This window comes from Cibotium barometz, chromosome 8 (genome assembly GCF_041138505.1).
Source record: "Cibotium barometz isolate CiBa-2024 chromosome 8, ASM4113850v1, whole genome shotgun sequence".
NCBI lineage: Eukaryota > Viridiplantae > Streptophyta > Polypodiopsida > Cyatheales > Cibotiaceae > Cibotium > Cibotium barometz.
Window position 1 is genome coordinate 12527607 of NC_141053.1, and position 12775 is coordinate 12540381.

Below are 12775 nucleotides of genomic sequence, written 5' to 3' on the forward strand. Positions count from 1 at the left end.
AATGTTCACGAAGGCTTTTTCATGAGAGAAGTTCAAAGATTTTCACAAATCTTTAGGCTTATTGCCATTTGGGATTGATCAACCACATGATCTTTGTACATGTTCATATGATCACTATATATGGGGGATTTATAGCCATTTATAGTGGTGTGTGGATGAGGGTAATAATGGGCCGAGTCACTTTTCCCCTCCTTAGGAGGTTTCCTCCCCATGCATAGTTTCAGTCTTGCGACCATACTCCCCAAACGGAGTGTTTAACGCGTTAGCTAGGCCCTTGATCTCTGCGGACCAAGGACAAACACTCATTGTTTATGGCATGGACTACTAGGGTATCTAATCCTGTTTGCTCCCCAAGCTTTCGCACCCTAGCGTCAATAGAGACCCAAAACGCTGCCTTCGTGCCACTTCAGCATTCCTTCATATATCTCTGGTGTACACACTCTTATGAGTGAGTGTGTAAGTGACCTTATCATGTCACTTCACTTGTACTTCACTCATTCTCATCAATTTACTTTGTGTGTTGTGATGCTCTCTATGGCTACTTGCTTTTTGCTGCATATATGTGTGTGTTGCTACTTTTGTCTCCACTCTAACAAGGGAAGAACGAGAGAGGAGAAGGCAAGAGTGAGAGGCAAATTGAGAGGGTAGAGCAAGAGGAGATGGTAAGAATAAGAGAATAAGGGGGTAGAGGAGATTAATACTACAGTGAGAGTGGGACATAAATTGAGAGGCTACGTAGAGCAAGAGGAGACATTAAGAGTAAGAGAATAAGGAGATAGAGGAGATAAATACAAGGCAAAGAGCATTGGCCTCAGTGAGCAATGACCCCGATCAGTTACTCTTTGAGCACTGTAATATTTAAAAAAATCATCCAATTATAAACATCACAAAGCGACATATTGAAATTATCACAAAGCGATGTATTGTTACTAAAGACATTGCACTACAACATGTCTACTGGTGTGAAACACCTAGTGAGTAACGATGTGAAAAACACTTTGTAAAAAAAAGTGTCGCTAGGCCCTTAATCAGTAGTAGTGTATCAGGCAACAACTAGGGACTCCCCCTGCATTGTGCGTAGCATCAAAAGATACTTTCTATGCACCCGCCTCTCACCACGTCTCTTGCTCCTTGGGATGTTTGCCAAAGTTACACCCCCATGTGTGAGAGAGAGTGTCCCTCCATGCAAGTATGCAAGCAGAGGAAGGGGCGCGAGGTGGGGCGGGCCGTTGGGGGGGGGGGGGGCTATGGTTCTAATCTTCGTTGAAGGGAGAGAGACCTATAATAGCGAGAGGGAGTGGGAGTGTCCTTGCATGCAAAACTCAAAGAGGTTTTTGATCAGGTAGAGAGAGACATGTAATGGTGCGAGAGAGGGGGGGAGTGCCCCTTCATGCAATACTTAGAGAGTCACTCGTATGATTTTTGAGGCAATCGCAAAAGAGAGAGAGAGAGAGAGAGAGAGATCACTTTGCAGAGTTGAGATGGTGGCATGTTAAATTCTAGAAGACTCACGCTAAAATTGGGAGTTTACTATTGGAAAGAATAAAATTAAAGGGGTTATTGAGAAATAAACTTAATAAACAAAATTAAAGGGCTTATTGATTAACCATGGTTATAAGCCCTCAAAACCCTAGTGAAAGATAGACCAAAATTTCCTGTTGTACTGCAGAGCTTCCTCTGCTTCGAAAGGGTTGTGCGGTGGTCGCCAGCGATGGTAAGCTCCTCGTCATCTCTTTCTTCTGTCTGTGCGGCGTGAGAATGGAGGAAGCGAAGCACTCGTTTTTCTGACTGATTCATCCCTCTACTCAGCCTTTCCGGCGCTTTGTGGAGATCGGGCGCGTGGCCATGGTGAACTATGGACCTAGCTATGGCAAGCTTGTTGTCATCGTGGACGTTGTGGACCAGAACCGGGTAAGCCTATGGAATGGCGTCTACCTCACGTTCAATTTGAGGCTTTTTTTTATATGCCCACTCTATTTTTTGTGCTTTTTTTTAGGGTTTTTGCGCCTGATCTAGGGGGTTTTCTACGGATGTAGGGTTTCGTTTGCGCTTTGAGTATTTAGGGTTTTTTTCTGCCCTCACTCAGATGGTTTAACTTTGTGCTATCGGCGGGAGCCTGGGTTATTCTGGATTTAATATTGTACTATCTAGAGTGCATCTAGTCATGTTCTAGCTATGGTTTTCAGCTTTGTGGATAATAATGGATCTTTTTGGATGTCTTATTATAGGCACTAGTTGATGCGCCCGACCTGGTGCGTGGATCAATGAACTTCAAGAGGCTCTCCTTGACTGATATCAAGATTGACATCCCTAGGATGCCCAAGAAAAAGCAGCTTGCGGAGGCAATTGAATCTGCAGGTCTGCTGTTCAAAAGCTTTTTCAGCTCCTTTCACTGTTTAAATTTTGATATGCATGTATGCATGGTTTCCAGGCTTATATGCTTATTGATCTCCATGGTCATGCTTGTATTTGCATGTTGATCTGTAGGTATGAATGTGGTGGCACCTTGACATGTATGTTTGTGGTTCTCCTTCGATTTGTATGCATGTATGTATGTGGTTGCACATCAATTTGTTTGTATATACCTGGTTGCATGAGAATTTGTGTCTTAAGCATATTGATTGGAATGTAATCATTTGTTTTGAGTATTTGTACACTTGGGTTTTGTATGTATATGCTAATCTGTGTACAAAGTTTGTTTAGTAATGTGCATGTAAGTTTATGTGAGCAGATGCTCACAACAAATGGGCTAACAGCTCGTGGGGAAGGAAACTGATCGTTCAGAAAAAACGGGCTGCTTTAAATGATTTTGATCGTTTTAAGGTTATGGTGGCCCGGGTCAAGGTAACCATCAAACATTTGCTCACATTATTGCCTAGAAGCTGAGCCATTGTCAAGATTTATGGTTGAGATGTCATAGACTAAATAATATCTGTTGTCTTGTCTCGCATCTTGCAGAGAAGTTCAATTGTGAAGAGGGAGTTGGCAAAATTGAGAAAAGAAAAAGCCTAGTATATCCTACAATTTTTGTATGGAAGGTTTAAAGACAATGGAAGGTCTTTGGTTCCTTACCTTTTTTCGTAGGTGCTTGGATAGTAAAATTTTCAGATCAAGTAGTGAGAGGCTTTATTCACAATAACGGAAATTTGTGCCTTTGTGCCATCATCTTAACACATGCCTTTTCTATCATGTGTTTCTTTGCTTTTGTGCACTCTGAGACGCTGTAGAGTGACATCTAGACCATTATAGTGGGATTGGTTGCAAGGATCTACTCCATGAGTGTCAGTAGTACTTTGACAAAGAGCCAAGTGCGCTGGGTGGGGTTCTTGCACAAAGAGTTAGTCTGCAAATGATCTTGTAGACCTAAAATCTTTGTGACATTTTTGTAGCCCTGAATGCCTCACTGGTTCTCTGTGCGGTGCCCTGTCATTTAGGTCCAAAGCCAATTGTGGTGTCACAGTACAAGCTCTTCACGTCACTGAAGAAGTTGTCTCCAAATTCCACTATATTGTGCAGGTCTCAGGATCCATAGTTCAGTAATAAACTTCCCTTCTGATAGCTTAAAGGGTGGGCAACATGATGTCTGTAATGTCAGCTTTAGTTCAGAATGTGTTGATATGTCTACATGCACCAGGTCTATAGTTATTTGTTGGTATATGGAGGTGAATGTGAATGTATGGGTGCTCATGGGTCTCACCGTGGGAAGATTTAGGGCTGCTTTTTGTCCTCAAGTGCCTAGAAATTTTCATGTCCCTCTCCAGCAGTGTTGGTCGGTAGCCAGTAGCCTTCTCAAGCTGTGGTTGAGCTTCATTTCCTCATCCTTAGTGCATTCGGACTTTTCAAGTCCACAAAATGCTCTAACCTTTTCCTGATTTAAATTTATCTCAGCCTGCTCACGGCTTGTGTAGTGCACACCCAAGTTTTGTCATTGCTAAAGTGTATTTGCTGGTCTGGCGTTAAATCACCACGTTGCATTTGTGAAAGATCGAGTGGATTGTATTGTGGCCTTTTCTCCTTTTCCTTCCATCCCTGGTCTTTTTAAGAACAAATTGGAGAAGTGTCAACAGATCTTTGATGGTGGAACAGGATCTCCCCATCAAAGAAATGTGCTTTCCTGCTATGAATGTGGTCAAATCTCTAAAATATTTGAGTTGAAACAATGAGATCAGTAAAATGTATTGGATTTTTAACCTAAATTTCTTAGCAGATTTGCAAATGAATTGGAACAGTTGGTGCTTGACTAAAAGCCCCCCCCTCTTCCTTACAGGTTTGGCAACAGAGTTGATATCTCTCGGAGGGTAATCCTTACTACCTCTGTTACTATGCCTAAAGGGTTTGATTAAAAAAACAGCCTTCCCTTTTGTCTTGTGATTGCACTACTCATCTACCTCTGTTACTACGCCAAAACAGATGACTAGTTCTCTTCGATAGTACCGAAGATGTATTACTTGAGTCAACTCCCCCTCAGCCCTCCCTCCCCTTGTGGCTAGGGTGAGACCTTTGGACTCTGTTTTACGTAGATGCGGAGAAGATGGTTGTGAAGTGTATAACCAAAATTATTTATTTCTCAACATCGATGGGGTTGAAATAAGTTGGTGTTAAATTTAGATTCAAAACTTCAGCATGCCATATTTCTTTTTCTTTCTATCTTTAGCGGTGCATTTACCCTATCAACCACTTATTTGTTGTACTAATTCTTTCTACTTGCTACTTCCCTTAGTGCTAGGCTTCATTATGTTTGAGTTTGCCTTGCATCTTCGGATGTTTGACAGAAACTCAGTACGAAGGGCTTTTTGTGAATATATGCTCTTATTTGTGTGTGTGAGAGCATATCTTGATACAGAGTTGCGGCCAGTTGATATTGTGCTTATTCTTTCTATCTTTAGCGGTGCATTTGCCCTATGAACTACTTATTTGCTGCACTAATTCTTTCTATTTGCTACTTCCCTTAGTGTTAGGCCTCATTATGGTTGAGTCTTCTTGCATCTCCGAAGGGTTGACAGAAACTCAGTACGAAGGGTTTTGAGTGAATATATGCTCTTATGTGCGTGTGTGTGTGTGAGAAAGAGAGTATATCTTGATCCAAAGTTCTACACCCACTATTGGGCACTGATACGTTAGTGGGGATGTCATAGTATCTAGTCCATACTATGCATAATGGAGCTGATAGTTATATAGCCTTGGCATTCCATACTCCTTGGACCTTGAGCCCTAGAGAGCCTATACAAAGAGAAGATAACATCTATAACTTGAGTCAAAGTCAACCTATACAACTCGATACCATGTGGTAGAATAGCACCTTTAGGACTTGGGTCCTTGATATAATGTGGTAGAATAGCACCTTTAGGACTTGATTCCTCGAGCTTCACCATCATTTGAGTCTAAGAGCACCTCTAAGACTTGATTGTGCACCTCATGGACTTTAGTCCAAGATTTAACTTTAGCAAACTTTGCCCCTAGAGTCCATGGTGCACCAAGACTTGATTTCTGCAATGATAGTAGGACCTAATTCTAAGATAACATTTAGAATATGAGTCTATATCTTAGAACAACTTAAGACTTGATTCCGACAACCAACTTTAGCACATGAACCTTTAGGACTTGATTCGTAGAGCACCCTCGCAAGAATTAAGTCCTAGACTTTCTCCTCTGGGACTTGAGTCCTCGAGCACCTCTAAGACTTGAGTCCAAGATGACTTATGGAACTTTAGTCTACATCTTTGTAGAGAAACGCCAAGACCTGATTTCAAGAGCTAACCCTACTATATTTATCTTTAGGACCTGTAGAGAATCTTTAAGACTTGAGTACTAGAGCTAGCTTTAGTCTCCTTGAGCACCTCTAGGACTTTGAGTCTAGGAGAACCTTTGGGGTTTAAGTCCCTTGTTTACTATACCACATGCACCACTAGGATTCAAGTCCTAAAGTGCTAATGTAGCTCTATCATATGAACCTTTAGGAATTAAGTCATAGATTACCTCTACGATTTGAGTCCTAGAGCTAGCTAGAAGCACTAGCTAACTCTATCCTTTGAGTTGTAACTCTAGACCTTGTGTCCAAGATAATATACAAGAGTTGACACCATGTGTCAGAATAGCACCTGAGCCTTTACTAGCACTTTAAGTCCAAGGACTTGAGTCCTTGATGTATGACCTTGGTTTATGTTCCACCTCTAGTACTTGAGGTCTAGAGCACCTCTAGGACTTATGTTCTAGAGAACCACTTGGGTCTAAGGATTATATCATAGAAAAACTTGAGTCCTACAACACCTTTAGGACATGAGTACACATAGAAGAGAAACTCTAGGATTCAAGTCTAAAAGCTTACTTCACCATTTTTACCTCTAAGACTTGGGGTCCTAGAGCACCTCTACAAATTGAGTTCAAGATCTCTTCTATGACATGAGTCCAAAAGATGGATTAAGCTAACTCTAGTCCCCTTAAGACCATGGTAAAACTCTAGCCCTAGATAATATATACTCCAAGACTCAAGCCCTAGAGTCAATATAAGGCTTAAGCTAACTCTACTCCCCTTAAGTTCATAGTACGAGTGTAGGACTCAAGCCCTATAGTGTATATTGAGTCTAGGGAAAATTATATGACTTGAGACCTAGAGCACCTCTAGGACTTTAGTCCAAGATGACATCTAGACGTTGAGACTATATCATAGAAGAGAATCTCTAGAAACCAAGTCTTAAATCAAGTCGTAGAGCTAACTCCACCATACACATGTCTAGGACTTGAATCCTAGAGCACCTCTAGGACATGGGTATAAAAGCCAACATGACATTAGGAGAAATGTGGGCTCATTTTTAGGCCTTTTAGTTTTAGAGAGTGGCGCTCAACCAATGAGGAAGAGGCTTCCGTAATGGAGAAATTCAGCATTTTAAAGCAGGAATTCAAGTAAATAGAGTAAAATTATGCTCAAAATGCATCTTAACATATCAATTACTCAACTTAAAATAATAATAAAATACTACTACCGAATCTTTGCACGTAAGCTAAAAGATAGTGGTAGTTAATGATAGAGAATTTCTAAGTTTTTTTCCAAAAGTAGCTATGATCTTCTTTGTCTCCAACATAGTCGTTCTTTCTTTTTCTAAGTCTCCTCCAAATTAAGCTCTCATCTTCTTCTTTTGTGTCTTTTGCTACTACACAAAATGGCAACTTGTAGTAGAAAGCCTCGTACTAGCATTTCAGCTATTACTGTATTCAATAGTTATAATATACGGACGATGCTGCAATTACAATTGGGATCTGGGTACTTTTACAAAGAAGGAAGAGGAAGAGGAGAAATGTTAATGAATTTATGGAGCCATTCAAGGGACAAGTTAAAGAGTTCAAGGTATGTGAATCTAGCAAGTGTGTGACAGAGGTACTAATACAACATGTTTTCCAGCATGTAGACTTGAGGGTGAAAAGATTTTCTCTTGGTCTTCCACCACGATATCGTCCCAATTGTGAGCAGTGTCTTAGTCAAAGCTTCTTTTGTTTTAAAAGTGTTTAATTGTTGTTATTATGCAGTTGTTCATCCATTCAATCCTGTCTCCTTATTGTTTTAAAAGTGTCTAATTGTCATTTTAAAAATGTCTAATCTTTTGGTTTTATGTAGATATTTGTCCATCCAATAGGATAGATTGGCAACCAGTGGATAGTATAAGCGAAATTTTTGACCCTTTCTATGCATATGTAGGAAAACAAATTTACAAAGCAAGAACTCATAGAGATCTTGCAGATCACGGTATATTTTTCTATGATATGCAATACTTAGAACCAAACATGTCTTCTGGATGGGGTCGTTTGACTCCATTACCCCTTCCATTATTTAGAAGCAAAGATTGGCCATTGCCAACTTCACAAACTAGTGAAAGTTATAAGATCAGGTTGTATCACGACATACATAAGTCTCTGAGGGCATCTGTTGTAACAAAGAATGTCAAGCTTACTATTGTTATGTCTATCGAAGTGTTTGTTGACTTTTTCTTTGATGAAGAAATAAGAAATACTTCAACAATGTTTATTTGCAAGTCAAGTAAGGCACTGGACTTTTTGGACAATGGTTGGGATAGGAGAAAGACAGAAGGCATCATTTCTGTTTTGGAGAAGAAGTCAATAGTTTGTAAGTACATTATTGGCTCTCAAAACTTCATTGCAACTTTTCACTACACTAGATACCATTATGTTAATGGTAACCTTGTTCCATTAGATCAAGATTTGGAGTCAGATCTCGAGAATATGACTCTAGTAATGGAGATATATTTGGAAGGGCACATTAGGAGAAATGTGGACTCAATTTTGGACCTTTTAGTTCTAGAGAGAGAGTGGCGCTCAACCAATGAGGAGGAGGCTTTCGTAACAGAGAAATTCAGCATTTTAAAGCAAGAATTCAAGTAAATAGAGTAAAATTATGCTCAAAATGCATCTTAAAATAACATTTACTCAACTTAAAATAATAATAAAATAATACTACCGAAACTTTGCACGTATGCTAAAAGATAGTGGTAGTTAATATAGAGAATGGTAGTTTATGATAGAGAATCTCTAAGTTTCTTTCCAAAACTAGCTTTGATCTTCTTCGTCTCCAACATAGTCGTTCTTTGTTTTTCTAAGTCTTCTCCAAATTAAGCTCTCATCATCTTCTTTCGTGTGTCTTTTGCTACACAAAATGACAACCTGTAGAAAGCCTCGCACTAGCATTTCAGCTATTACTGTATTCAATAGTTATAATACGGACGATAAGACATGAATACCATCTACAATTACAATCGGGAGGTGGGTACTTTTACAGAGAAGGAAGAGGAAGAGGAAGAGGAGAAATGCTAATGAATTTGTGGAGCCATTCAAGGGATAAGTTAAAGAGTTCAAGGTATATGAATCGAGCAAGCGTGTGATAGAGGTACTAATACAACATGTTCTCCAGCATGTAGAATTGAGGGTGAAAAAATTCCTCCTGGTCTTTCACGATATCGTCCCAACTGTGAGTAGTATCTTAGTCAAAGTTTATTTTGTTTTAAAAGTGTTTAATTGTTGTTATTATGCAATTTTTTATTCATTCAATCATGTCTCCTTATTGTTTTAAAAGTGTCTAGTTGTTGTTTTAAAAATGTCTAATCATTTGGTTTTATACAGATATTTATCCATCCAATCGGATAGAGTGGCAACCAGTGGAGAGTATAAGTGGGATTTTTGACGCTTTCCATGCATATGTAGGAGAACAAATTTACAAAGGAAGAACTCATAGAGATCTTGCAGACCATGGCATATTTTTCTATGATATGCAGTACTTAGAACCAAACACGTCTTCTGGATGGAGTCGTTTGACTCCATTATCCCTCCCATTATTTGGAAGCAAAGATTGGATAAGGATAGACTGGCAACCAGTGAAGAGTATAAGTGGGATTTTTGACGCTTTCTATGCATATGTAGGAGAACAAATTTACAAAGGAAGAACTCATAGAGATCTTGCAGACCATGGCATATTTTTCTATGATATGTAGTACTTAGAACCACACACGTCTTCCAGATAGGGTCGTTTGACTCCATTATCCCTCCCATTATTTGGAAGCAAAGATTGACCATTGCCAACTTCACAAACTAGTGAAAGTTATAGGATCAGGTTGTATCACGACATAAAGAAGTCTCTTAAGGCATCTGTTTGCAAAACAAAGAATGTCAAGCTTATTATTTTTATGCCTCTATCAAAGTGTTTGTTGACTTCTTCTTTGATGAAGAAATAAGAAATACTTCAACAATGTTTATTTGCAAGTCAAGTAAGGCATTGGACTTTTTGGACAATGGTTGGAACATGAGAAAGACAGAAGGCATCATTTTTGTTTTGGAGAAGAAGTCAATAGTTTGCAAGTACATTATTGGCTCTCAAAACTTCATTACAACTTTTCACTACACCAGATATCATTATGTTAATGATAACCTTGTTCCATTAGATCAAGATTTTGAGTCAAACCCGAGAATACGCCTCTAGTAATGGAGATATATTTGGAAGGACAATTGCTTTACAATGCTGAACACACTATCTAAACCATATCTTTCTTAAATTAGAAAAGACCTTACATAATACGAGGAGATTGAACAATTGCCAAAAGATTATACATTTACAATGGATACTAAAAAGGTAAACCATTTATATTTACATTCACCATTTGGTATGTTGTGCATAACATTATGTAATATAACACTAACAAAATCTCTTTTTTATTACAGGTGCCAAGGCGAAAAGAGAAAATGACTTTCTGCAAAGAATCTGTCTCTCATACTATTCACTTGATTAATCGTTGAATGATGACAGTATTGAGACATTGTAACTTCAAAAGCAATTGTATATATGAAAGATTTTTTTTCTTACAAAATAATGTCAGGTCTCTTACAAAATTAATGTTAATGTTACAAATGTAAATATAAGTCTAATGATGGTGACGCGGATCAAAAGAGTCAGGGACATGGGAGCGAGGTCGATTTTGCTCCTCTTGTAGCCTTTCCATTTCTTCCCATAGTGTTTCTTCTCTTTCTCTCTCCGCCTGCAGCTCGACCTACCTCTTGGAGTCCACCCACTTATCCACCTCCAATTGCAGCATGTCATACTCATTCAGAGCAGCCACATGTTCTTCGACTTGTCTTTGCCACTCCTCGTCTTGCTCACGTATTCTCTGTGCAGCTTCCCTTGCAAATTTGTTCGCCCTCCTGATCTCTTCTTCTGCACGATCATGGATAGCCAAAATAATTCTTTGTACAACTTTTGTCCTGAATTGTTTTACGTGGAAGGGAGCATATTTGTTCAGACTTATTTCTTGTACACAGAGAAAAGCTTTGTTAGGGACATTATAGCTACGTTTGATTATGCAAGTCTACGTTACAAACATCACTTAACAATCATCACTTACATTAGGAATATCAAAATTTTTATATATTAAAAGGTAGGCATTTAGGGCTATCCTCCATCCAACAGCTGACATCATTTGGCTGGACTGGCACCCTTATTCTACGATATGTCATGCGTTGAACAAGGTTCGGCTCCATTAGGAGATGTTTCAATGCATATACAAACTTTTGAGCACATCTGAGAGGTCCAAAAATCCACATCAGCTTATCCTGCTTAAATAAATATACATGCTTATGGAGAAGAGAAAAATGTCAATAGGGACTTACTCTCTAATGTGGCCATGATATTGCTGAACAGAGTCAGCAAAATAACATGTATTTTGCTCAATATCGTACAACAACAAACTCCAGTGTCGGCTGAAAAAAACAAAGAGGACATAGGTGTTATTAAAGAAAACACATATAGATTACCAAATATTTGATGTCAATTTAAAACTTAACATGAGACTCACTCTTCATGGTAAGCCGTGAAAACAAGTCTTGCCAAGTCGAGGTTCACTGTTTCAAACTAGGACATAAGGTTCAAAAATGATGAGCTATCATTTTGTAATGTCGCGAAAATGAGAGGATCCACAATATATGTATAATTTTGGACCTCTTCTGGTAGGAGTAATATACAATACCTAAAGGCAACAATGAAAAGGACAAAGAATTAGTCCACTGGTATTTACAGCTTAGTCATGCATCGTACTATATACATCATGCATTGTATATACTATACATACCATAGTAAAATATTAACAATGTTATCTATGATTTCGAATGCGTCATTCCTCAAAACATTTAAATCGTATACATCCAGACGCCTGACAACTCTTTGGCCCCGAAGTGAAAAAGCCGCTCTAATCGGCCCAGTAGCCTCCAAAACTCTCAATTCTATGGTATTGTTTGCTTCAATCAGACTTAACCATCGTCCTTCGAGTCTCTGGCTGCATGAGCCTCCTCAACGCCCCCCCAAACATTCATTTACAGGTATTTCAGAGTTCTTTCAGACCCTCTATTAACGTTTTTTTGTCTGTTTTGTGAATGTTGATAATAGTGTCTGTGTAAGCGCTCAGGGTTTCATTGGGGTCCTTCAGGTTCCATATCGCTTTTAATACTGACCCCCTTGACTCACGTTGCCCCCCCACGGGCCTAGTACAAGCGATATTAGTACCTCTGGACTCTTGGACTCTTGTTTGTTTCATATCGCTTGGTACCGACCCCACTTTAATGATGTTGGACATGGGCTCACTACCAAGCGATACAAAGGCCTCCGAGATCTTGTCTACTTTATATCGCTTGGTACTACCGACCCCACTGTGAGTCATGGGGTCAGTACCAAGTGAAACAAAGGCCTCTGGGATCCTAGCTGCTTTCTGTGAGTTATGGGGTCAGTACCAAGCAAAACAAAGGCCTCAGGGATCCCGTCTCCTTTATATCGCTTGGTGCCGACCCCACTGTGAGTCATGGGGTTAGTACCAAGCGAAACAAAGGACTCCGGGGTCTTGTCTCCTTTATATCGCTTGGTACCGACCCACTGTGAGTCACGGGGTCAGTACCAAGCGAAACAAAGGCCTCCGGGATCCTATCTCCTTTATATTGCTTGGTATCGATCCCATTGTGAGTCACAGGGTCAGCACCAAGTGAAACAAAGGACTCCGAGATCCTATCTCTTTTATATCACTTGGTACCAACCCACTGTGAGTCATGGGGTCAGTACCAAGAAAAGGGCCTCCGGGATCTTGTCTGCTTTATATCACTTGGTACCGACCCCACTGTGAGTCATGGGGTCAGTACCAAGTGAAACAAATGCCTCCAGGATCTTGTCTGCTTTATATTGCTTGGTACCGACCCCACTGTGAGTCATGGGGTCAGTACCAAGCGAAACAAAGGCCTTTGG

General features: G+C 39.7%; 1 protein-coding gene across 2 annotated transcripts; it reads left to right on the top strand.

The window, feature by feature from the left end:
- The first annotated feature begins 1587 nt into the window (after window positions 1–1587).
- On the top strand, window positions 1588–4591 carry LOC147635916 (large ribosomal subunit protein eL14-like). Of its 2 annotated transcripts, XM_086801315.1 has the most exons (6): window positions 1588–1714; window positions 1810–1911; window positions 2229–2358; window positions 2732–2844; window positions 2959–3056; window positions 4268–4591. In XM_086801315.1, exons 1-5 carry the CDS (start codon window positions 1712–1714, stop codon window positions 3010–3012), a joined length of 402 nt encoding a protein of 133 aa, XP_086657441.1. In that variant the 5' UTR covers window positions 1588–1711; the 3' UTR covers window positions 3013–3056; window positions 4268–4591. The 2 variants fall into 2 exon arrangements, with proteins under 2 accessions (XP_086657441.1, XP_086657440.1); XM_086801314.1 differs by lacking the exon at window positions 4268–4591 and having other exon boundaries at window positions 2959–3189.
- Window positions 4592–12775: the final 8184 nt, after the last annotated feature.

Bases quoted from the DNA above. Each gene is read 5' to 3' on its own strand.
- LOC147635916 (XM_086801315.1), top strand. The intron at 1,912-2,228 runs GTAAGCCTATGG...GTCTTATTATAG, and splicing joins ACGTTGTGGACCAGAACCGG to GCACTAGTTGATGCGCCCGA. The intron at 2,359-2,731 runs GTCTGCTGTTCA...TTATGTGAGCAG, and splicing joins GGAGGCAATTGAATCTGCAG to ATGCTCACAACAAATGGGCT.